This window comes from Varanus komodoensis, unplaced genomic scaffold (assembly GCF_004798865.1).
Source record: "Varanus komodoensis strain SLA01 unplaced genomic scaffold, ASM479886v1 scaffold81, whole genome shotgun sequence".
NCBI classification, from domain to species: Eukaryota; Metazoa; Chordata; class Lepidosauria; order Squamata; family Varanidae; genus Varanus; species Varanus komodoensis.
In genome coordinates this window covers 2,114,444-2,140,126 of record NW_025336495.1, presented here as the reverse complement: position 1 = coordinate 2,140,126, position 25,683 = coordinate 2,114,444, and the positions used below count along the sequence as shown (strand labels likewise).

General features: G+C 54.6%; 1 protein-coding gene across 1 annotated transcript; it reads left to right on the top strand.

The window, feature by feature from the left end:
- Positions 1-118: 118 nt before the first annotated feature.
- On the top strand, positions 119-25,683 carry TAF15 (TATA-box binding protein associated factor 15). The gene is made up of 16 exons (XM_044456052.1): positions 119-219; positions 7,349-7,388; positions 7,624-7,675; positions 8,638-8,728; positions 8,817-8,928; positions 10,560-10,918; positions 12,995-13,106; positions 18,069-18,103; positions 18,708-18,740; positions 20,583-20,692; positions 22,949-23,078; positions 23,452-23,544; positions 23,814-23,901; positions 24,616-24,704; positions 24,795-24,885; positions 25,280-25,683. The coding sequence occupies exons 1-16, from the start codon at positions 210-212 to the stop codon at positions 25,317-25,319; spliced, it is 1,485 nt and encodes a 494-aa protein (XP_044311987.1). The 5' UTR covers positions 119-209; the 3' UTR covers positions 25,320-25,683.

The window sequence follows — 25,683 nt, the reverse complement described above, 5'->3', positions numbered from 1 at the left end:
GTCTTTTTCTTTCTCTTCCCCCCCGCACCTTGTGCACGCTGTTCGGTTGGTAGAGCCCGCCTGCTCTGATTGGCTGCGCCGTCCTGCAGTCGGCGTCGACGTTGCGCCACAGTCAGTCCGCTTGCCTGCGAGGGAAGCGGCAGTCGGAGCGGGCCGCCTGCGGGCCCCGTCGCTTCCCCACTCCGCCTGCTTGCCCGTTGGCGACCAGGATGGCGTCGGGTAGGTTCTCCCCGTCCCTCGCTGGCCGCCTGACGAAACGCGAGTCCTGTCACTCGAGGGGTGGAAGGGAGGCGGGAGGGGGCGTGGCCTGAGGGAGCCCAGCGGGACAGGCCGCCGCCATCTTGGGTCGGGCTGCGCCTGCGCCCTCGCTTCACCACGGCTGACTCCACCCGCAAGCTCAAGCGCCCTCTGGCCAGGACTCTACCACGTGGGCGGGGCTTTAGCCTTGTGGGCGACGCTGTCCTCCTCTTTTCGGGAGAGGTGTTTGTTTTCAGTCTGGAACGCCCCAGTGAATTCACAGTTACCCGAGGGAAAGATTTATTTTGGAGTTATTTCATTTTGCAGAGGGATTTTTTTGCGGCAGCTTCAGGATGCAACGCATTTGTTTTGGTGCAAGCTCCGGTGGGCGTTGATGACATAGGAGGAGCCGTAGCTCGAGATGGAGGCCCAGCTCAGCTTTGCGCGTGCAGGGCCCATGAACGAACCTCAGCCCCTCCATTTAGAGTGAGGAAAGAATCCTGCTTGGAGCCCTTGGAGAGCTGTTGCTGCCAGTCCGTGTTTGCAGTGCTATGTTAGAACGGCTTAGGGACTGACTCAGGGAAAGAGGACATCCAATGTTTCTGTTCCAGTCCTTTAATCACAACCATGGGGACTCACTATAGGGGACAGCCCATGCTTTTTTTGTTTGAGACATTTCTGGACTGTTCAATTAGCACAGCACTCTCAGAATGAATATAATTAAAATATGCCAAATAAAATCACTTTAAAACAGATGTAAAACAGACTTGCCTGTCATAAAATATTTGCTGGACAGTAAAATTTGACAGGCATATAATCAAACAATGAACAAAACAATATTCTGCATGTGCCAAAACTATTTAAAGATTCTGCTGAGAAGGCTCTTCCCCTCATAGATATACTCTTTATTCCTTCAGGGGTGGCTCATGGAGAAGGAGCTCTGTAGGTGATCTAAGGGTCTAGGAAGGTGTGTATGGAAGGAGACACTCTTTTAGATGTTTTGCATGCAGAAGGGCTCAAGTTCCATGCCCAGTATCTTCCAGCAGAGCTAGGAAAGCCCTTGCCTGAAATCATGGGGAGCAATTCCTGCCAGTCCGTGTTGGCAATACTGAGCTGCTTCTGGTATTCTTATCTTGCTAGGTGGATGGCATCCATGAAAGTATAAACTACAGTAAATTCCTTAGCCACTAGGATGTTATACCATTTGCACCATTAATGATTTCGTTCCTTTAAAGCTCCTCTTACACCTTGCTTTCAATATTCAGTGTAAAACAACTTAAAGCCACCATTGAAATCTCATTTAACATGGTAATCCAGAACACTACTATAAATACTAACATTTATTTATTTAGGCAGGTCTGCCTTACTATTCCCCAGTTAGCCATTTTACCCCAGGAATGGGGAAGTCAAGCTGGTGAATAGGATATGACTGTCATCCTTAACCCTAAGACCATCAGAAGGACCTTTGTGGAGCAAACTGGAGGCCCATATCATTGAGGATCCTGTTTCTCACAATGGCCAATCAGATGCTTCTGGAAAACAATAATAACAACAATAGTAACTGTCTAGCCAGTATGGCTAGGGCTGTACTATGAAAACTGATGTCCACATTTCCCCTCATTTATTTATGGTATTAGTATCCTGCCTTATTTCTTGTATGGAAGCTCCCTGGGTGATCTTGCATCGGTTATGCTTACATGCATATGCATGCATGCACACGCACACCCTCCAGTGCTAACCTATCTCACAGGCTTACTTTAAGAAGTGATGGTCCCGTCTGGCAGCATGGGCTTTTTAATGGAAATGCAGGATATAAATGTGAAGGTAATATAATAAATATGTGCTTAAGAGCAGCTGTGCTGGTTCAAACAGAGAAGGTGCTTCCAAGCGGGTAGCACTTAGTGTTGCCACTTATAGGCTGTGTGCTTCTTCCATCTTTCCCTCCTTACTGGATTTTCTGCAGTAGGAAAAAATATGAGAAGTGATGGGAGAATGCACAGGGTTACCAATGCAGCATGATGAGGGCTGGACACCTGATCTAGAAGCACCCAGTATTACTGTAGCCCAGCATTCCGTCCTCCAGGGCGACAGGTTGGTGTTTCTAGAAGAAAAATAGCAAGCAAGGCTGAGAGGCAGCGGGCCTTCTCTGATGTGTGCATGCAGCATGGGCTATTCCGAGAAGCAGAGCTTCTGTGCATGGAGATTCTACTCAGTGTTTGTGGTGGATAGCCACTGGGCCCTCTCTGCCTTCAGTCGTACCTTGAGCTGCTGCAGCCTCACACTCACTGCCTCGTTGAACAGAGTAGGATGCCTGAGTAAACAGGCAAAGCAGGCTCCACCCTGGTTCTCCCCAGAGTTACTGGGCAGCTGCGGGGTGTGGAAGGCCAACGGGCGTGATTGTGTTGTTCCTCAACGAGGGCACGGTGGCAAGAACTGTTCTTTGCCCCATCCTTGGGCATTTTGAATGCAGAGGTTTTGTTTTGCTGCCAGGGCTGTCAGTCTTTGGTGGGCCTCTTCTCCTCCATGAATTTGCTCTGTCCACCTTTAAAGCCACTGTAGTTTGCTGGAAGCGAATTCCATAAATCAGGGATAAGGTGACTCGGCCTTCCAGATGTGCTTAGACTACAAGTCCCACAGCCCCCAGGCATTGATCAGGCTGGCTGAGGGAAATGGGAGTCCAAGAATGTGGATGGTGCCCCCCGCCATAAATCTCATCCTAAATGTGCATACCATCTTTTGGCAAGAACGTTGCTGTGGTTTCTCACAACAGTAAAATAAATGGGAAGAGACTAATGCTGTAGAAGGTGTCACATCATGAAATGTTTATGTAGCACTTCTACAATCCAAGGCACTTCACATCCCTTTTCTTTTTATAGCAGCATTGCTGCAGTCATGATGGCGACGCATCTCTAATGCTTCCAAAATGGGCAAAGCACTTTCTACATGGTACTTCCAAGGCCGCTGCATCAACCTTGTGTTTTTTGCGTTGCAGTGCTGTGTGTGCCGCCTGTCAGGATGCAAATCCTTTAGTGGTGGTTTGTGCGTAATGTAGGCACAGCAAAATCATGCTGAACAATGACCTGTGCTCTCCTGCAGAGGAAGGCAGGACACGCTCCAAAGGAGCCAAGCTCAGGGAACCAAGGTCCAATTTGGGTGCCAGGAAGCACTTCCTGACGGTTAGGACCCCGAGGGTGTGGAATGGGCTTCCACGGGAGGTGGCTGAGGCCCCATCGGTGAGGGTGTTCAGAGATAGGCTGGACATGCACATGGTGGGCATGTCATGAGTGGAGCCGGCTGGAGCCGGGGGTCAGACTAGATGGCCCAGGAGACCCCTTCCGACTCGCTCTGTTTCTGTTTCCAATGGCAACAAATGTGAAAAAAGTAAATGGAGTCCTTCTGATAGTGCAGTTGGTTCCCTTGAGGGTCAGGAGAATGGAACCAGGACAGGGTGAGTGCTTGGTGTCTGCCCTGTTCATCTCCTTCCTTCTTCCTCCTTGAATCCTTCCCGCGGGATGCGGGACGACAGGTGGTCCTGTGGGGCAAATCCCACAGTGGCGGGACACAGGTTCGGCTCCACCTGCACCCTCCCTCCAGCCTCCCGGCTTTGGTGTGTGGCCTTTCCAGCTGACTCTGCAAGGGCCCTTCTGCAGTGGGCACTTGAGATGGAGGTGGGTCTCTTGCTGCTGAAGGGGGCAGTTGGTTTGGAAGCCCAGCGCAGGCGCCTGCCGCATGCAGGCACCCTGGGGAGGGGTTCTGCTCCCGGGCGTAAGCACTTGAGCTGCACGTTGTGGGCAGCACTAGTAAGACATTGCAAATGCCGTAGCAGAGGCGGTATTTATAGGGGTCAGCACGGCGTGTCTCATTCACCCTGCCTGAAATCCCTCTCCGCACAAGCACCAGTCCACCGTGATAGTCGTCCGTCTCCCGTCGCTGACAGCCTTAATGGAGGATTTTTTAAAAAAATGGTCAGTGATTGTCAAGGATTTTGAACTTTTGCCCCGTAGCTGAACTTGCCTTGCCATGTGCTTCTTCCACCTCGACAGCTCCAGTCGGCCCCATGGGTGAGTGTGCTGAACTTTGCCTGTTACTGTTGTCTGAGCAGGTAATTCGGCACTGGCCCTGCACCTGCCTTGGAATGCTGGCCTTCCCCGGCACTTTGAGGCGCTCCTCCCGTGCTATTCGTTGCGTTCACAGAAACATTTATGTACTCTCCTGACCTTAAAGGGGGCCCTGTTTGTTCTGCAGAAAGAGAAGCAGGTGGACAGAAAGCTGGAGACTGCACTCTGCACTAAGGCACTGACTGGATTCAGACAACTTAAAATGGTGGTATAAACCATTTTGAAAGCATTATGCTAACCGAATGGTCTATAAGTGTTTTAAATGAATAACTAGTTGAGCCGCTGGTTGTTGTTGAATTGTGGGTTATTGGCGAAATAGAGTTGATCGTTGTGTCTGAACACAACTGAGACAACAAACCGTGCTTTGTTAACAAGCAGGGAAAAGAACCCATGATTTGTTGTGAACTGGATTGCAAACTGCATGGTTTACCACAGTTTGTTATCTCAGCTGGGTTCAGACAGTGCAACAACCTGCATTTCAACAGCAACCCATGGCTCAATTTTGATGCATGTGCAGTCCGTGAATGTGGGTTATCAAGTTATCTGAACCCAGCTGCAGATTCAGTGGCGTAGCCATCTGCCACTTGGTGCAACCCTGTGTTTATTCAGACGGGAGCAGGGCAGCGTACGGCTACTTCTGGCTGAAATTACATTAGTGTGCATGGCATTTTCCCCTCAAATCGCCCCCAACTGCACATGCAGTCAGCAGTACCACACAAGTCACTCGTATCAGCATGACCTAGTGCTGGTGTCAAAGTGTTTGTTGTCCAAAATTTGTGTGGCACTTAATATGCTGCTAAAAATGCAATGCAAATGGTAGCTGTGATGCACTAAGACATGATGTGGTGGGTTTGGTCGCTTCCTGTGACAGAGGCTTGGATGGGGATCGGTACCAGGTGGAGAAGAGAGGGCTAGGTTGACCATTTCGGAGCAAGATCCTAGCCATTAGATTTTTAATATTGTTTTATACCTCTGTCACAACCATTGTTTAGTCGCAAAGTCGTGCCCAACCCATCGCAACTCCATGGACAACATTCCTCCAGGCCTTCCTGTCCTCCACCATCCCCCGGAGTCCACTCACACCCACCGCCCCAGTGACCCCATCCAGCCACCTCATCCTCTGCCGTCCCCTTTTGCCCTCAATTGTTCCCAGCATTAGGCTCTTCTCCAGGGAGTCCTTCCTGGCCAAAGCATTTGAGTTTCATCTTCAGTATCTGGTCACAACCATAGCTATGCTTTATATAGAAACAAAACAAGGCATTTCTGTCTCTCCCAGACTATAGGCTAGTGGATGAGAAACTCTCTTTTCCCACCTATTAGAAACTTTGTAATGTGCCTCATAAGTTGATAATACAGTGTAAATAAGAATTAAAGTTAAAAATGTCCCTGCCCCCACTCACCCCGATGTTTAGTAGCCAATGAGGAACTCTGCTGGAATCCATAAGATCACCGTTGGTTTTTCATAAAGGGAGGATGACCTTCTCGGCAGCTTTCTGATTTCCACTGTGAGCTCTTCCCAACTGGGCTTTTGCATCTCTGTTCATATCCTGTAATCATCCATGCAGTATGAACCGCTGTTGCCTCTCTGTCCTTACTACCACAGGGGAGCTGGGCATTGCTGGGCCAAGCCTCGGTTTCTTGGTGCCAGTCATCGTAACCACCAAACCTCATAACAGCTTCAGCACAGCAGCCCTGCGCTGCGAAAAACACTCCCACTGTGGAGACCCTAAAGCCTCTTCAGCCACATCCCTCCTTTCAGCACATTTCTGTGACTATTACAGTCTGAGCCTTGGGCCAGGGCACCAGCCCCCTGGGCAGTTTCGATGGTTGTTGGCTCAGGAGGTCAGGATTCAGCAATGTTGGAGAATAAATTGAAACCTTGTCGATATGATACGAGCTTCTCCTGCTGGATTTCTGCATTCTGCGGAGTTCCTAAAGGTACAGATTCCAAGTTGCTGGAATGAAGGTGTTACCTGATGAGACTGACAATAGTCCAGTCAGGCTTTTCCAGCTGGGTTGGACCATGAACTAGGCATCCCTCCCAGATTTTTCCCTGTCCAGCTTCAGCCAGACCTCACCTGCTTAGCCTTAGGTGCCCCGTTCCACTTCTGTTCATATCAGCCAGCCTGGTCATCTGGAGGCTCCCTCCAGTTGCGCTCTGAGCCAGAGGGCCCCTTTCTCTCCCCTTGGATGAAAGCTTTTTGCAGTTCGAACAGTTGACCATGGCTTGGTTTAAGAATATCTGCTCTTCAGAACATGATGAAAGCGATGAAACTCAGCACACCTCTGTGAATATCTCTCGGGACTCCTCCGAATAGCAAGTTTCCTAAGAGGCTGAGCCAGCCCTGAGTGATTTTTGAGAACTTCATCTTAAATTGCCGCTGAATTGTAATTTTTAGGTGTGGAATCAGTGTTGATACCACCTTGGTGTGCCCACAGCTGGAGTACTGTGTCCAGTTCTGGGCTCCGCATTAAAAGGGGGACATAGCAAGGTTGGAATCAGTTCGGTGCAGGATCAGAAGGATGGTAGCTGGACTGGGGGGGATGCCCTATGAGGAGGGATTGGGGGAACTGGGTCTTTTCAGCCTGGAGAAGAGGACAGTCCGAGGGGAACTTCTAGCGACATAAAGGGCTGTGAAGGGGTATCGCATGGCAGAGGGTTGTGACCTGTTCTCTCCTGCAGTGGAGGAAAGGACACGGTCCAGTGGGGTAAAGCTCAAGGGACCAGGTTTCAGGAAGTACTTAGGTCAGGACCCCGAGGGTGTGGAATGGGCTTCCTCTGGAGGTGGTGGAGGCCCTATTGGTGAGGGTGTTCAAGGAAAGATGAGACACCCATACGTTGGGTATTACACTGGCAGAGCTGGCTTGGGCAGATCAGACTAGATGGCCCTGGAGGCCCATTCAGATTCACTATGATTCTGTATTCTGTGTTTCTATATTCTCAGATATGGGACTCATTTGAGTTTGTTTATGTTTGTTTATTTGTTTTTAAGATTCTGGAAGTTTCGGCCATTCTGGGGATCAACAGCAAAGGTATGTATGCCTGAAAGTAATAATCACATTGGATCTCAGGCCTTTGGAGGAAAATTCAGGGTTTTCCATATAAGGTATGAACCATGCAATATGTTATAATTGTGTTTTTGAGACTTGTTGGCTTAACCTGAAAGAAGCAAAGAGATGCCCAATGAAAATTGGTCATTTGTTGTACCCCAATTATGTGCTGCGAGGATGGAGCACTTGTTTGAAACCTCCTCAACTTGTCTTCCAGCTACGCAGGCTACGGCAATCAAGGAAATCAAAGCTATGGACAAGCCTCGCAGGTAGGCTGAATGGCATCCCACGAAGCTGCTGCTGCTGCTTTCCAGTCACTGGGCCACATTTCCTTTACGGGCAAAGAGGCCACTGTTCTGCCTGGACACACTGTGTGCACAGTGCACACCTCCGTAGATCCGCCTGGGAGAAACAGAGGGACAGCTGGCATTTGGATGAGCTCTCTGGAAAGAAGGATGGGAGGGGACTAGTCTGGGGACTAGTCTGTATTGAAATGCAGCACTGCAGAGCAGGCCCGTGGCTTTTGCGTTCATGGGCAGATACCTGAGCTCTTGAATCCTTGACACGGTGCTAACAGCGCCTGCCTGTCCCAGCGGATTTTTATTTTTAATGCTCTCTTTAACTGATCTGATGGGAAACCTTTGGAGAAGTAGCCAGAGTGGAAGCTGCTGGTTCTCCTGCTCTGTGCCTTTTTAAGTCCAATCCAAGTAGGACGATCTATAGGTAGGCAGGTGATGTTGAGCACCTGAAGTGCTGCCAAGGCTGCAAGTGCTGCCTTGGACTGCAAGAGCAGAATTCGCATGTGGCCTGCCCTGTTCAGGCCTCTTGGACCGAACTGACGTTCTGTATGTATGATTAATCCCATGGGCATCCCTTCTTTTCCCAGCGAGCTCAAGGTAGCACGCAGATCAGTATTCCTGTGCTGCCTTTTGCTGAAAGGAGGCTTCCATCTTGATAATGCAGTGAAACAAACAAGTGGCAGGTAGTACCACAGGGGAAGAGGCACACTGTGAGCACTCTTCTTAATCCTCACAACAGCCCGTTAAGGTAGGCTAGGACGAAGGACGGCCACTTGTACAAAGCCACTCCAGCAAGCCTTGTGACTGAGTGAAGATTCCTGCCCAGGCTTTCCTGGCCAAAGGCCACCACCAGCCGCCACGCAGGCTCTCCGATTGGGGTTGCTCTGTCCCAGATTCCCACATCCTTCCCTCTGCTTTGCTTTGCTTTGCAGGGCTATCCCAGCTATGAGCAGAGCAGAGAGAGCTCCTCTTACAGTCAAGGTTATGGGAACTATCAAGGGAACTACGGACAGCCCCAGACAGGTTTGACTCCTCAGGCCGACATTTCTGCATGCACGCACTGTTCCAGGGCCACTGCTTCCCTCTGACGTTCTCCCTGTTGCCTCTTCAGGTTATGGGCAGACTGGCCTACAAGGGTACAGTGGCTTTGAAAACCAGAACCAGAGCTCTTATAACCAGGAATCATACGGAAATCAAGGGCAGCTAAAAGATTCATCAAGCAGGTAAGGAATCCAGCTTTTTACCTTAGCTCTGTCTAGAGCTGATAAGAGGGCACCGCCAGTGTGCCAGAAACATACTCTGACTATTGTGAAGCTTGGTTCATTGCCCAAAAGGGGGAGGCTTGTAGAGGGAAAAGAAAGAATATTTCTTTAGCGACTTCTTCCATTTAATGGCCCTTTGTCACATGCCAGCCTGGAGGTAGGGATGGATAACATGTGAAAAGTCATGCCAGATCAGACCAAGGGCCCTTCTAGTCCAGCACACAGTGACAAACCAGCTGCCCAGAGAACCCCTCCGGCAGGATGGGCGCATGACCGTCACCTGCCCAAGCTCCTCAGCAACTGGTGTGCACAGGCCTGCCACTCCTGGCAAGGAGGTTGCCCACAGCCAGCCCGGCTAGTAGCCACGGATAGCCTCCTCCCTTGTGAATCTGCCCGGCCCCTTTTAAAGCCCCCGCAGTTAAAAGCCACCACCACCTCCGGTGGCAGCAAACGCCATAGTTTTACGACCCGGTGGGCGAAGGGCTTCCTTTTATCTGTCCTGAGCCTCCCGCCAGTCAGCGTCATGGGACGACCCTGGGTTCAGGTGTCATGAGAACAAACTCCCTCCCTCTCCACTTTGACCACTCCAGGTGTGACACCTCCGCCATGCCTCCCCTTCCTTGCCAGGCTGAGCGGCCTTTGTCATGGGATGGGGCAGACCCCACCTGGTTTGTGCTCCTTTTTCATTGCCGACTGCTACACCCATTCAGTCTGGATTTATAAAGAAACTGTGTGCGCTCAGGAAAAAAAATCTCAGACATGGCATCTCAAGGTGCTCTGCAGTTGTTTTGGGGAGTGCTGAGCAGCACATTATCTGGACTGGAACTACCTGGAACTTTCCTTGTTGCTGTTGGAAAGTGTTGGTGAGAGAATGGTGTAGCTAAGGGTGACCAACTCCAGGCCTCTCAGAGTTGCACAGGCTCCCACTAACTGAACTAATTGGTTCAACTAATGTTTGGATCTGTGGTCAGCCAACTTAAAACCACAGAACAATTTGGTCCTGGGCTCATGGTGCCAGAAGGCAGGGAGAGTTTAGAAGTGGGGTCGAGATCACAAAATGTTTTGGGACACTGCCTGAGATGGACGTGTAGGCTCATTTCAGTCCAAGGGCCCAAACTGCATTTCGGAGCCATGCTTGAGGGCCACATTCAAGCAAAGGGAGGCCCACGAGGTTTGGGGCAAGGCTGCAAGAACCAGCCTGTTTTAGCTCAGAGCTTTCCTGCCAGACTGACAGCCTTCAGAGAGGCCTTTTAGGGTGAGGGGAACCTGCACAAAAATGAGGGAAGGGCCCAGCGATGCCGGGAGAAAGGCCACCTGGGGAACTCCGGCAGTTCCGACATGGCCTCCCCCAGGCCGACACCTGTGAGAACAACTCCAAGGATTCCTGCAAGAACCTCTTAGTTTGTGTTGCCCCGGGGTGGCCCTCCAGACCCATGGGCCACGAGTCAGGGGACTCTCTGGAGGGCTGCTGGTTGGGCGGGGCTGCTTCGCACCTTTGGCGTTTGGTGGGCTGCGCCCATTCCCAGGGCCGCGGCAGCCTGCCTGGCGCCTCTGCGCTGAACGGCAGCTCACGGTGATCTTCTCTGCTCCAGCGCGAGGTCTTCATACGACCAGAAGTCCAGCTATGGGCAGCAGCAAGGATCCTACAGCCAACCCTCAGGCTATGGCCAGCAGGCCGGCTCCTACGACCCTCAGTCAGGTTATGGGCAGCCACAAAGGCCTTCCTTTGACCCTCAGTCCAGCTACGGCCCACAAGGACAGCAGCAGACCTCGTACGAGCAGCAGCCAGGATACAGCCAGGATCGGGGCTCCTACGACCAGCAGCCGCCTCCGCTGCAGTCGCCGCCGTCGGGCTATGGGCAGCAGCCAGGGCCATTCGGCCAGAAGCCCAGCTACGGCCAGCAGTCCTACCAGTCCCAGCAGAAGGAAGGCTACAGCCACAACACGCAAGGTAGGAGCCGCGTGGGGAGTGCCCGGGAGGATTTGCCCAAAGCCAGAGTGTTGGGAGCGCCTGCCGCGGTGGGCCCCGGAGATGTGTCTTCCAGGGGGCCTGCCGAAAGGAGGGTGCGCATTCACCCTTTCAGGAACGTAATTTCAGCCCTGTTGCTAGTGGTAAGACTCGGAGAGAATCCATTCCCTTTTCTGTTTGTTCAGTTTCGTGGAGCGGTTAAATAATTTAAAGAGCGTGTATTCATTATTTTTGCAGTATTTCTATACCACTCCAAATTCAGACAAGCCCAGGGGTGGTGAACAGCATGAGGATGAGACAACTAAAAGAAGGAAAAAAAATATGTGAAAGCTCTTTAAGAACAAAATGACCCCCAGAGCATGGCTGATCAACAGGAAGGGCTCGCACATCGGTGAATATTAGAGGTCATGCCCATGCAAAATGCCCTCCTCCCGACAAGGCTCCTGCTTGAGCGAAACACAAGCTGCCATGCATGGCCAGCGATGGAGCAGGGTTCAGTAGCTATGAAACCAGGTTCAGAAATGCCCCCTGAGAGCCTCAGGTATGGCACATCAATGCCAAAATGCTGCTTCATTGGGGAGGCATTTGGTGGTGCCACCCCTGTTGGGCCGCCTCACTGTAACCTGCCAGAAACCCTAGGCCAGGAGTAGGCCACCTGGTGCCCCGGACAACGCTGCACACCTGTATGCCGCCTTGGCACCCAGCAAGGTGCCCTGCCTTCTTCCCCCCTTTCCAAATAGCAGACCTTCTTACCACATGCAGGGCTTGCTGTGAAATAAAAGTTCCTGGTGGCCTTCAGAGTCCTGCATTTGCATCGCAGTGGCTGCCTCCCCCAAGGTGCTACCTGTGGTGGCCCTCACAGCAAGCTGCTGGAACTACAAGATTGGCCCTGGATTGGATCCGATGCACGTGTAGGCAGGGAGCGCTCCCGGCAAGCCCAGCCAGCTTGTGTCCCCAGTCGTGTCTTGAGGAGGCCAGTCAAACATACACTGCGTGCAGACGTACCTTAGTCCGGCTGGCTAATGGTATCCCTCAAGGGCTGCCCCAAAGAGACAGGCCAAGACCTCCTCTTGCTGGTGCCAGAGTGCAGGACACAGAAGAATCAGTTCAAGCCGCAACAACCCAGATTCAGGCTGGACATCAGGAGGAGCTTCCTCGCTGCCGGAGCAATGCAACAGGGGGACCAGCTACCCGGAGAGGTGGGGGGCTCCCCCACACTGGAGACGTCCAAGACGAAACTGGGCAGCCCTCCGAGTGGGGTGGTGTAGCGTGGCGTCCTGCAACAGCAGGGGGTTGGACTCGATGGCCTTCCTGGCCCCTTCCCACTCTACTGTTCCATGAGTCTAGTCATGTATAACATTGCTTTCCATGTCACATACTCGAAGTGTGATTGCAAACAGGCCTGCTCTCTTTCCCCCAGAGCTGGTGTTTTTCACAGGTACGCATGGGCTGCATCCATTCCTCAGTCCATCACTCCCTGGCGCAGGGGATTGCAGTCATCCTCTGTGGGGCCGGTAGAGCGATGTGGTGAAGGGCATCTGTGCAGCCTTTCCGCCCTGCAAAGCCACCCAGCGACCAATCTCAGCTCTCCAGAGGAGGAGGGAAGGAGGCGGAGGAGCCACCCGGACAAGTTACCCCTTGGTTGTGCCAGAATGCCCCCCAGAGCCCTTCTCTGAGGTCATGTTTGCAACTTTGCAGAAGCAACTGCACGGCCTTTTTCACTCCCAGTGCGTGTGTGTTGGGGGAGATCTGTGCGTGGACGCCCAGCACTGGGGTCAGACCAATTTTCTGACCCCTTAGTTGGGAATCCCAAAGGTCCTGTGGCTGCCTGGAACCTGGCTTAGCAGCTATAGGATTGCTTTGCAAAAGGCTTTCAGTGGATGCAGCTAGGGCTGTGACTGAGCGGAAGCCTGGCTCTTGGTCTCGGTCTGGGTCTCGGGCACTAATCTGGAACGCTTCCTTCCAACGGGGCCGCTCGACACAGTCTTTATTTCGATTAAGGGACCAGCATAATCCCCCTTCATGTCAGTCCTCAGGAATTGCTTTGTCATCCCTCAGATGACCGCCGTGAAAAGAGCAGGTATGGAGACGATAACCGAGGCTACAGTGGGCCACGAGGAGGCGGAAGCAGGTTCGATTCCGACAGCAGAGGTCCCACGTCTGGCTTAAGGTAACGGGTTCTCTCCTGCTGTCTGGAGATGGCTGTCCATGGCTGGCTGTAGCCCACTGGGTTTGGGGCTTGCTTGAGCAGGGGACGTGTTAAACACTCCTGGGGTGAGATTGGAAGGCAGCAGTGCTTTTTCTGCTTCGGCACCATCCCTTGTCCCCTACACAGAAAAGAGGGCCGAGAATATCCTGGCAACTGGTAGCTGCAGAGCAGTTCGGCCCTCAGGGGGAGTGGGTGGAGAGCAGGTGAAAGCAAAGGTCCCCAGAACTAAGGGTGGCGCTCCCTTCTGCGGGAGAGAAAGTCTCGGGCCCCTCCAACCTGGTGCTCTCTGGATGTGTTGGACTGCAACCTCCATCATCCCAGTCAGCAACATAAGGCAGCATCCCGTGGCCAGCTCAGCTAGAAGGGTTCTGGCATGGCCCCACCTAAACATGTAGCTGCCCTTGCTTCCATACAGCTCCTTCACTGGCACCCACCACTGTCCGGCCCAGGTGTGCCCGTAGCCTTCCCAGTTAGCAGGTGAGAGAATTGGGGTGTGCAGCTGCCCCTGAAGGCCAGCATTGCCACAAGCAGCGGTTTTGGTTTACGCAGCGGCCGAATCGGCCAGCGTTTGCCTTTCTTCCACAAAAGGAAACTAGCGTGCTGACTTCTGCAGAGCAGGCGGCGATTCCAGGTGAAGGAACAAGTCAAGCCACATTTTCTGTTCCTTTGATGGCTCTCTTGAGAATTGAGGCTGCCCAGACGTTTGGCTTCTGCAAGCCAGATAACCGTTGTCTTTGTCACGCAGTCCAACGCCAAATTGGGCGGGTTCTCAGTTGAGTGAACAAGGTCTGTCTGTGTTTCGAGCTATTTCAGAAGGGCTTTTGTTCCAGTCGGCATCACATCCAGTTATAGCTGAAAATAGACTCCTTCGTAACGCAACTTCAGCGGTGAATGCTGTCATTCTCTCTGGCTGAATGCGCTGAACTCATTTTCTGCATTGCAAAAGTAGCTGCCCTTTCTGTAGTCCAAAGACGCGGACAAGTGCGGGGCCCTAACTCGGCTCAGGTGGCTGAGTTCCAGCCTGGCAGAGTTCAAGTGTCTGAGTGACGCCTGCCTTGTCCAGACAGGACTCCTTCCCGGTGCGGTTCACCTGGCTGCCTGTCGCCACCTTGTCCGCCCTCTTCCTGAGAACTGGAGGAAGGCAGGGGTGGGCGCGGTGGGCTGTGTGAGGCCCTCCTCTGCCAGATCTGCCACCGTGGAAGCCATGGCCAAACAGTCTCTGATTTGCTACCAAGCGGAGTGGCGAACTGCAAGTGGCCTCATAAAGGAGGCAGATTAGCCTCTCAAATCTTGGAGTGATGCTGGACCCTCCCGTCGGAGGCCTCTCTTGAAGCCTGCTGTCAATATTGCCAGAGTCCTGTTGCCCCCCCCCCACCCCGCAGCGTAGAAAAAGAAGGCAAAGTGGCTGAAGCCGGAGGGGGGTAGCTAGCGGCATTGCACCTCAGGGTGATGCCGGGGGGCTGTGATACTTCAGGGTGTAATAATTTAGGAGCCTGCCAAGAGCACGGCTGTTGCTCGGTTCCGGATTCTGTGCAAAGGACCGCTCTTGACTGGAAGATCGACACATGCACTTGCCGTGCACCGCAAAAGGCGAACACCTGCCGATCTCCTGAGTGGGCCGCAGGGGCAGCACTGCCTCCATGCCAGCTTGAGCTAACATGTTCGGTGGCACAGTGAACCGGGTGGAAGTGCAAGCTTTGCTGGGAAGGAGACTCTGGGATGGTAGCCCCCGGAGCCTTGTTTGCATGCGTCTCTGTCAGCCCCCCCACCCCATTCAGCAGTGCCAGGGTTGGACTGCAGTGTCTGATAGATACTCCCACCTGGCGTGCCCCCTCACTCACTGGCACCAGGGAGCGGCATGTTCGCATTCTTCCTTCGGCACTGCAGGTGGTTCTGGGATGCCGTTGTCCTTCAGGGCAAATTCGGAGCAAACTCTGTCTTTAACATGGTGTTCTGTCCGTGGAAGCAGCTGACCCAATGTTGCAGGGCTTTCTAAAAGGTTGGGTAGGATGGCGTGGTGGTCAGAATTCATCAGTGTCTTCCTTTTCCTGCCCCTTGATGGGTTTTTGCAGTCCTCTCTCGATCCCGGCAGGGTGCCTTCCCCCTCCCTGGCTGCCTGCTGCTGCCAAGGTGGGAGCCACGCTGCTCTGTAGGGCCAAGCATCTCCCAGAAAAGGCCATCCTGCTTCTTCCGCCTTCCCTTTTATTCAGCCCATTAATCTGCAAATCACAGCCTGCTCTGAAAGCAGAAGACCATGGCTTGGCTTGACTCGTGCCAGAGCAATTCGGCACCAGTGCCAGGTTGGTGGGCAGGGACGCAGCAGGAGATGCAGGTAAAACAGATGCTAGGGATGTGCAAGGAATCTGGTTCGGAGGGCCCTCCGGATTCTGGCCCATCCTCTCAGCTCTGGCACAGTAGCCTGCGAGCACTCAGAACCACAGAGCGTTTTGTGACTGGCCGTGCCCAGCAAGGCACCCCTTTTATGAATGCCGAACCCCACCCAGTGGCAACCGTTCTGCGAGAGCGCCAGTGGCACCGTCAGAACCCCACATAGTTCCACACAAGCCAGGAACCCAAATTCCCGTGGCTTTCTGGTGGGAGAGCCACGCATGTGCCAGTCCCAGCCGGAGGGGGCCAGGCCCGACTTTCTCTCCCTGTTTCTCTTGGGAACCCGGCCAGGACTTTCGGCCAGGCCGTGCGGCATCTCAGGGGGTCCCTCAGGCATGAAGCTCAGCTGCGGAGAAACCAGATGCTGTTATTCAAAGCTGGAGAAGGACATGCGGACGAACCGGGCGGGAGGACTCCGCAACCCAGAGGGACCGAGTCCGGCTTCCCCGGGGTGAGACCAGAGGATTGCTGCGCCCAGGGTGGCCCGGACATAGTTGAGCGCAGCAGGCCACGGCTCTTAAAATAGCCGTTTATCACAGGGTTCGGTTTCTGTCGTGTGTCCATCGTGCTAATTTTAACGCTTCTCTCATGCCAAACGCACAGTGCTGCCGCTTCAGAGGCATGGAGAACAGCCCCTGCTTGCTTTTAGCGGTTATGACTGAGGGTCGCCTGGCTCTGAGAAGTCTTAGGGTGCCGTGCTGTGCATGTTCCAACAAAAAGTCCTGCCGTGGGGATTTCTCCCCATAGGATTGTGCCCTGCATTTAAGCCGCAGGACCGAAAACTGCCCGTTACGGTCCCACACTGAAAGGGCTCCGGTTTGCAGTGTGGTCCTCCACTGGCTGGACATGAAGAAGGCACTGCTTCATAAGCTCATTGTAGCACCAGGGCTGCGGAAGAGGCTCCCTGTAAAAGAGTCCGAGGAAGACGCTGTGAAGCTTGCTTCCGTGCTCGCTTTGTGAATATGCCGTGAGTGGGGAGGGGGGCAGGATTCTGCATCCTGCAGCTCCCAGCGTGCCCAGCCGCCACGGCTGGCGTGCGCTGCAAGCTGTAGGGCTTTTTTTCCTGTCAACGCACGCGCAGGCTTGCACGCAAAAAACTGTCGCGGTCGCCGTTTATCTGGGAGCCGGCCTCCCCGCAACCTGGCGTCCCCCCGCCGTGTTGAACCGGCAGGGCAGGGCAGGCAGGCTGACACTTTGCTTGTGCCTCTTGCAGTGCGGAAGGGCAGTGGAAGTCTCCGCACGTGAGCTCAGAGGCCGGCGCATTTCTTCCTAAATGCATAAGATGTCGTGTATTTTTTCGTTGCTTTACTGCATTTTCCCCTCCCGCCTTTCATGCAAGGGGCCTTCCTCTTTATCCTTACAAGCTCACCCCCTGGGGTGCACCGTGGACGGCACGCGAGTGTGAACGGAGGAGCTAGCGCTCTTGGGCAGCCAAACTGCTCTGCATTAGCACGGCAGACTTGCTGGCTAATTGCACCAATGCCATATGAAACAAACGAACAGACAGACAAACAAACAAATCCTTACAACCGTCCTGCTTGGTATGTTAGGCAGAGTGGGCATTTTGGTACCGCAGCCCCCTTGGCCCCACTCTTCAGTGAGCGATCCCAGTTTTATAAGACGTGTGACACAAGGGTGGCCATCTCTGGACTTTTTCTTTCTTTGCTTGTATTGCCCCAACAGCCCTGTGAAGTAGGCCAGGCCCGGGCTGAGTAGACCGAGAGAGAGAGAGAGTAGCCTGAGATCATCCGGCAAGCCTCTTGGCCAAATGATGAGGTGACCCCAGCTCTCCCTGATTCTTGTCCAACGCTCTAACCAGTGCACCAGGCTGCCACATTAATCCAGAGACTCAGTATCTCTCTCTCACGCACACAACTTGCAGTTGCATTTGCAGCTGTGAATGATAATGGCCCCACTGATCATGAAATTTAGCAGCATGTGTTTCAGGTCAGTTCTGGGTATGTGAATTAAAATATTCCGGATGCAGTGTTGCTGGTGGAAATCCATGAGTGCCCTCTGTGGATTGTGCCCCGATGAATAGAAGACCCCTTTGTTCCTCTCTCCTTTGCCCAAAGGGTGGCCAAGCGTGTACAAAGTCATTGCTCTTGTTTGGCCAGGTCAGACTTTTGGCGTAAGGGAAATGTGCACACTCTCTTGCAGTCCCCGCACATTCAGTCCCAGTGAAATGACTCCTTGGCTCGAATAGAGTTAATCCTGTGACTAGGAAAGAATTCAGGTGATAGATGCTGGGGACCCCTTTCCCTTTTGGCGTATGCTGTTGTAATTTGCTTCTGGGGTTGTGGGGCAGAGCCGTGCGGGTTGGGCATTTGCCTCTGTATCCCTGCCTTTGCCTGAACTGGCAAGACGAATGACTGGCCCACCGCAGGGAAGGCCCTTGCTGCAGAGTCGTGTCGGTCTTTCGGGGTGGCATTTAACAGCTTACACACTAACTTTCAATAAGTGCAGCTTTTGAGCCATGGGCTCAGCATGTCGAAACTTAAAGAAGGAATCATTTCTTCAATTTTTCCTCTGCAGTGGTGGTGACCGAGGTGGCTTCAAAAATTTTGGTGGTAAGTGCTGAGCATCCAAAAAAAAAAAAATATTTCAGTGGAAATTCTATATCAAAAAGCCAAAAAATTAAAAGCCACCAAAGACCATGTTACTGTCCATTAGAAACGTTTTGTTTTGTTTTGTTATTTTCCTATTTGGGTTAAGGCTGGTGTGTGCATATGCTTAGAGGAAACGAACACGCTCATAATGAAGTAAAAATTGGGATTTCTGCTTTTCTCCCCCTCTCATCAAATTGCATGAAAGGCTTTTCGTGGTAACCATCAGTTTGCCCCCCCGGATGGCATACGCAAAGCTCTTCTAAGCACAACAGACTAGTGAGGGAATCCTTGCGGCTAACAGCTCGGAAGCGGCCGGTCAGTGCCTGCAAGGCACATGAAGCCATGTGGCACACGCCACAGCCGGCAGTTTGTCAAGACCAGGATCACTGTTCTACCTGAGCACCATCTCCTGCCATTCTTAATCACAATGTCTTCTAAATCATGTCTCCGTTGAAGCATTGCATACCTTTTTGTTAACATCTAATATCAGTTGCCCGTTTGTGTTTGTCGCATTGAAATACACCTCTCTCTCCTCCTCTTCCTCTCTCTCTTGCCCATTCCACAGGTCAAAGGGATTATGGACAAAAGGCCGACGCAGGTGAGCGATCCTTGGCTTACAGGGACGTGCAGAGCCTCAGGTCCTGGGGTTCCTTTCAGGTTCCCTGGAAGGCTGCACTGCTTTCTTCTGGTTCTGTGGCCTTTCCTCCCCTGAGGACGGTGGGCAGTTCCCCAGCTTTGGTGCATCTCCCTGTCCCAGTCGAAAGGTTAGATGCTGGCAGTAAAAGCACCCAGCTAAAATATCCTGGTGTTTTTGACCCACCCGCTTTGCGTTTGGCCCGCCCACCCCCAGAATGTGGCCCCCTGAAGGGTCCCTGAAGTGTGGTCATTCCCTTGGCCGCGCCCCAGCATTCCATCTTGCAGTCCGCTCCTTTGTCCTCCAGTAGCAACTATGGAGCACACGAGCATGCAGAGGCCTCGGGTGGGGTGCTTGCGGTGCTGGCGCTCTGCTTTGGGGGCCCCCCTGCGCTCTCGGCTGGCAGTGTGGCCCTTCAGGGAGGGGCAGAGTCCCTGTAGCAAACCTCTCCAGCTCCTCCTCACAGTGGCTCTTGGTTTCGTGAGTGGCTCACAGCGCTGGCTTCACTGGGGTGAGATAGCGGTCGGGGCCATGGTGGGGGGCGAGCACCAGGCCTGCCCTCGGTGGCAGAGCTCCCCTTAGCGTGCGGGAGGCCTCAGGCGGGACCCCCTCCCAGCACTGTCTGCTCTGAAACCCTGGCGGGTAGCTGACCGTCCTTGCCGACAGGTGGACAGAGATCTGGCTGGCAGCCCACAGCGGCATCCTGTGCTGCCCGCATCACAAATGGCGTTTGAGAATGTGCTGAGGGAGCCCGCTGTTTTGCTCTCGCCAGCAGAATCAGAGTTGCCTGACCGTGTAATCGCACGATAAAGGCCTGGCCTGGAGGGCCCCCCGGTTTCCCAGCCATTATTCCTTTACTGCTGCCTGGGCGCTCTAAGAAACCAAACAAAAAAAAGTTAAGGCTTGCCTGGCTGCTCAGCCCTTGGCTAGAGCTTGCAGGCCCCCGTTATTTGGCACATGCAAGCAAGCGCCACTTTCAGAAGGGGGGTTTTTGGTCTCTAAGAGAACACTGGCTGGACCTTTTCTCATGCCTTTCCCCCTGCGGTTGCTCTTGCATGCATGTGCAGTATTGTGGCTGTTCTGACTGCCACAGAGACCGTTTTAAGATCATAAGGAGAGCCCTGCTGAATCAGGCCCAGGCTTCATCCCCTGCGACGTTCTGCTCGCACAGTGGCCAAACCCTCAAGAAAGACGTGAGTGCGACTGCCCCCCCCCCCACCCATGTTGCCCCGCTCTGGCCCTGGAGCTAGCGCAAAGCCATGAGGTCTTGGTAGCCTTTCATCACCTTCTCCTCCATGAATGTGTCCAGTTCCCTTTGAAATCCATTCAAATGGGTGGCCATCATGACATCCTGTGGCAGCGGAATCCATGGCTTAACTTTGTGTTGTGTGAAGAAGCGCTTCTTTTTTATCTGTCCTGAATCTCCCACCACTCCTCGTCATGAAATACCCCCTTGCACTCCAGTATTACGAGAAAGGGAGAAAACTCTCGCATTCTTTTGCACACCTCTGTCATGTCTTTCTCACCCTTTTTTCTGAGCCAAATAGTGGCAGCCGTTGCCTCCTTTCTTCACAAGGAAGCTGCTCCAAGCCCTTCACTGCTTTAGCTGCCCGCTTCTGCTTGGCGACCACAATGGCACATGGTGTTATTCCAAGCAACGTTGGGCACCCAAGTGGGCTTTTTTCCAGTTCCTTTATGATTTCCCACATTATGAAAATGGCTGCAGCGTTCTTTGCTGCTTCTGCTCCTCCGAAATTCTGCAAGGTGTTTGGTTTCTAAAATAATTCCAGTCTCCTTTTAACGTAGATTCGGAGTCGGACAACTCGGATAATAACACCATCTTTGTACAAGGTCTTGGAGAAGACGTTTCCCCCGATCAGGTGGCGGAGTATTTCAAGCAAATAGGTGTCATTAAGGTGCGTGAGCTGCTGAGGTGAGGCAGGGAAGACCCAGCGAGCGTGTGGGGTGAATGCCGGGGGGGGAGGGCGATGGGTGGATCGAGTGCGCATTCCGTCCACATTGAGGCTGATGATGCTTCCCGGTGGGATCGTAAGGCAGATCACGCTGGCATTCAGGTGCAGCCGAGCTCAGTGGACCCCGGAAGCAACAGCCTGTGTGAAAAGGCTGGCCAGTGCTTCCAGGCAGAACGGTCCGAGCGGCAGCATTCCTTGCCGGCAACATCTTCCCGCCACATGTCGATTCCTCAGTCAGCGTATTCTGCCGACTTTGGAATCTGGCTCCTGCAGCACCAGACTCAGCTGCAGTTTTCCTCTGATTTCTGTGGTGAGGAGACCAGCCCTACTGGGTGGCACCCAGCCTGCCTTCCTATTCCCGAAGCCTGTGCCATGTTTTTCCTTCTCTGCTCCCTGTCCTGGGTGGTGGGTGACAGGATTACCCCTTGCTGGGAAGGGTCTCGACTGACGGCCAAGTTCGTGGCATGCGCTGCTGAGGTGGGCTAAGAGGCCATCAGTCCAGCTTCCTTTCCTCCGCAAGTGGAGACCCTTCACTCACAGAAGTGGAGGTCCGCCCCCCCCCCGCCCCCAGCTAGTTCAGTTTGTGCAAAGCACGCCCGCGGGGAAGTGCCAGGAAGCGCGCTCAAGGCAGAAGGGCAGGCTGAGCCAGGCTGTTTCCAGCAGCGAGTTCCCCTGCGTTTCCCAGGGCTTTGACTCCGCCACGCTGCAGCATCATCCCAGTTCGGTGACTTGTCAGGCCCCGATGTGCTGCCAAGCGCCATCCTGCAGGGACTGAGGTGCACTTTGCGGCCACAGCTGCCGCCTCACTGGGCTGCCGAGCAGGAGACAAAACGAGACAGGCAGGGCCTTTCTCTCCGCAGTGACCCACTGACCCTCTGCCTTGGACCCTCCTTCCACTCTCCCGGTGTGGCAGCCACTCCCTCAGGCGGCCCAACCCGTTTCTGTCCTCTGCTGGTCAGGATAAGAGCTGAGGAACTGGGGCCGACGCTTGCGGGCTCTTCCTCCCCCTTCTGCTGAGGACTGGGGCCGTGGCTGGGCCGCTGGGCGGAAGTGCGTGGGGTGCAGCGTTCTGCACCTTTAGGCAGAAGAAAGAAGTGTGGCACACACCTGGCGTGCTGGAAGGTGACTCTGCTGCAGGGAATGGATCTGTGGAGGAATGCAAGAAAAGCCCTTTCCCTGGGTTCACAGTGGGGCCCCCAGCGCACGGGGGCTGCGCCTCGCTCAGATCGGGGGCCAGGTGGGGCGCTGGGAAGCGCTCGGGTGCCCCTTTCCAGCGGCGGGCGGGCGGGCAGGAGGGTTTGGGGCCAAAGTGCCGGAACGGTTCACCTCACAGCAAAGAGGTGGGCAGTGGGTGGGGGAGGCCCTGCAAAAACGGGATAATAACACCATCTTTGTACAAGATCCTTGTACGAGACGGTACAAGGGGAACCCCCGGGCAATTGGTGTTCTGGGGAAGCCCTGGAGGACTTTTGCAGCCTGAGTTCCAACACCCCTGCCCCAAAGGAATGGTCTGATCCACCAGTGATGAACGGGCCATGAAACAGACGGGCAGGGAGGGCTCCGAGCGAGGTGGTTGTCCTTTTGACTGCCCACCGCCCCGCTGCCCGCCCTGTGCCACAGTCGACCCAGTTGGAGGGGGGGATGCGTCCAGAGGTGCTGCAGGGCAACCCCGGGTCAGCCTGCCAACGGCAAGCGAATGGCGGCTTTCGTGGCCCCTCGGCAGCGCCAGGCAGCAGCCACTGAAAAATCCATTTACAAAACCGGCCCTTTCAGGGTGCCTGGGGAGTGGTGGGGGGGCTTTGCGAGATCCGTGGGCCAGGTGTTGCCCACCCCCGGTTGCCATGGGTCCGAGAAGCCAGGCCCCTGCCCCTGCAAGTTGCAGGCCGAACAGCAGCACAGGAGAAGGGTAAACGGGGCACGTGGCCATTTCAGCCACGGGGGCCCAGCCTGGGCTTCCGCAGGGCAGGGGCATGCCAGACAGGTGGCTTCTCACCAGCGCTCGGGGAGGGCAGTTCTGAGAAATGCGGGCAGTGAGGGAGAAAGGCTGCACCTTCAGGACAGCCCTGCGACAGCCGGGGGGGAGGGGTTGTGCTGGGGAGTGATGGTTCCCCTTGAACGTCCCATCCTTCCCGCAGGCCAAGGCGGTTCTGGGCAATGCAGACAGCAAGCAAACACACGTTTCTTTCTTTCTCTTTCCAGACTAACAAAAAGACAGGCAAACTCATGATAAACCTTTATACCGACAAGGATACCGGCAAGCCCAAGGGGGAGGCCACCGTGTCCTTCGACGACCCGCCGTCCGCCAAGGCTGCCATTGACTGGTTCGATGGTACGATTGGCCGCCTGAACGTTGGCCGGCAGTCCGTGCGTGCGCCCTTGACTTTTCCTGCACGTTGTCTTTTGTGTCGAGGCCCCAAAGTCACAGCAGGTTCCACTGGGCTGGGAAATGGAGTGGGGGGGGGGTTATCCTCTTTGTCCTGATGTGCTTGGGAGTTGCAGTCCTGCACCTTGGAGCACGGGGGCTTGGAAAAGGCGGCACACAAGCTCCCTCGATTTTTCTGAGATGTGCCTGCAGCCCTGCTGCCAGTCTCCTCGCCAGAAACGTTCCTGCTCCGGGTTCAGCTGCTGTATGCGGAGCCTGCCCGTTCTCTTCCTTGCTGAGGCTGACCAGTTGTGGATTTCGTTCTCTCCCCGTCCTCCAGGAAAGGAATTCAACGGCAGCATCATCAGGGTTTCCTTTGCAACCAGGCGACCTGAATTTCTGCGAGGCGGCGGCGGTGGAGGAGGGCGCCGAGGTGGTAACCCAGCCAGGGTCCCTTTTGCAATCGATGCATGGATGCGGTTGGGCCCACACTGGCTTCCCAAGAGCTGGCAACTCCCCACCCACCTTGAGGATGGCAGCCCTGCCGTCTCTTGACCTGCACATGACCCCAGCCCAGAAGCAGCCAGAGGCTATGTGGGGGATTCTGGGGGGCGGCCAGCCCCCCATTGCCAAAGGGAGGGCCACGCCACGCGTCTTTGCCAGCCCTTCCTTGCTCTAACGGCATCCTTGCTGTGCCTGCAGGTTCACGAGGGGGCGGCTATGGAAGAGGCGGCGGCTTCCAGGGCCGAGGCGGAGAACCGAAAAGCGGCGATTGGGTTTGCCCCAATCCGTAAGTCCTTCCTTTCGCGGCCCTTTGGAGATGGGTGGGAAAACATGCCGAGCGTCTGCCCCGGGGCCAGGTTGGTCCAAGGGGCCAGGCAGGCTCCCTCTCTGCTCTGGTTGGCAGCAGCTCTCCAAGGGTCTGGGGCAGAGGGGGTCATTCGGGCCCCGGTGCCAGCTAGCGCATGCTTGTCCTGCCCCTGGACCCAGGAGGAGGGCCCGTCTATGGGCCTGCAGTCCTACTAGGCACAATGCACGAGAGGGGAGGCTTGGGGAGGGGAGCAGGAGAAGCCCAGGGAGGCAGCCCGCAGGCCTGGTGGAACGGTGCCACGTCCCTCTCTCCCCAACTGGTGGGGAGGGCAGTCCGGCTGGAGCAGGTTGCGATGTCGAAGGGGTGCTTGGAGGCACCAGGCCTTGCTTCGGAGGGGCCTCCTGCGGGGCAGGCCTGTGATTTGCCCCCGAGGAGCATGGCGCCAACTTCTTGATCTTGATGGGTGCTTGAAGGGCTCCACATGTTTTCCCCAAGCACCATCAAAGGTGCGTGGCTGCATGGAGAAGTTGTGCGGGAGAGAACACACGTAGAGAGAGTTGCTCGGTGTGCGCTGCTGCGTTTTAAGCACCCTGGTACCGCCAGCACTTGCCAGCTGCCTCGGTGCCACCTCCGATCCCGCATCGCCCTCCCCACCGCTGTTCCCGCGTTAAAATGTTTCTTTGCCTCCCTCAGGAGCTGTGGCAATATGAACTTTGCACGACGTAATTCTTGCAATCAGTGCAATGAGCCCCGACCGGACGACGGGCGTCCCTCAGGAGGAGGTGCGTGCCCCCCCCCCGAGATGAGTGGTGGATGCCGCCCCGGCACGTGGCACCTGCGTGGTTCTCACGCACGTGTTTCCTCCCTCACAGACTTCCGTGGCAGAGGTGGCTTCGGAGGCGACCGGGGGTTCAGGGGCCGTGGTGGCCGTGGCGGCGGCTTTGGTGGCAAAATGGGAGGAAGGTTAGTGCGGTGCAATGGCGGCTGCAGGCATCCCGTGTGTGCCCGTGTGGGTCGGGCATCCCCCGAGCTGTGCGGAGCGAGGCCAGCAGGCTACGAGACCACATTGGTGGAGCTGGACGTTCGGGCGGGCCCACGTGAACGGCTTTCAGCAGAGGCCCCGCTGGCCCATCCCCGGACGACTGGCTGCCCTGGGCCAGCCACGTCACGGTCAGGAGGCACCCCCTTTCCCCCACTCTCACCAGGAGAGGCTGCGCTTTTAGAGGACGTGGCAGGGAGCTTGCAGCTGGAGAAGGGCTGAGCGGGGAGGCCCAGCCGCTGCAGGCACCTTGCGTGCACGACAGGTGTGGGTGCAGGCCTGAATAACTCGCCCCCTCCCTCCCTCCCTCTCCTGCAGAAATGACTTCAGAAGCGATCAACGCAACCGGCCCTACTGATGCGGCTGTGAATTCCCCCTCGTCTTTGCAATGGCTTCGCACAGCAACTTCTGCTGCGTTTCACCCGCTGCTTTGTACCCCGTGGCCTCCTTTGGATGGCGGAATGAAACATAGAACTGGATTTTTGTTCTGATGGGAGCGACTGGGTCAGGTTTTTTGTTTCCTTTTACCTTTTTTATAGCAAGTCCATTGAAATTTCATCTTTTATTTCCAACATTCCCTGACTCTTCAGCCCTCCCCCTCTCCAGCCTAAACTCTTCCATGGGCTCTTTAAAGAAAAGGAAGGAATGAAATTGTAAAATATTTGCCAAAAATCTGACATGTTTTATAATATGAACAATAAAAGCCGATTGTTTATTTGTGA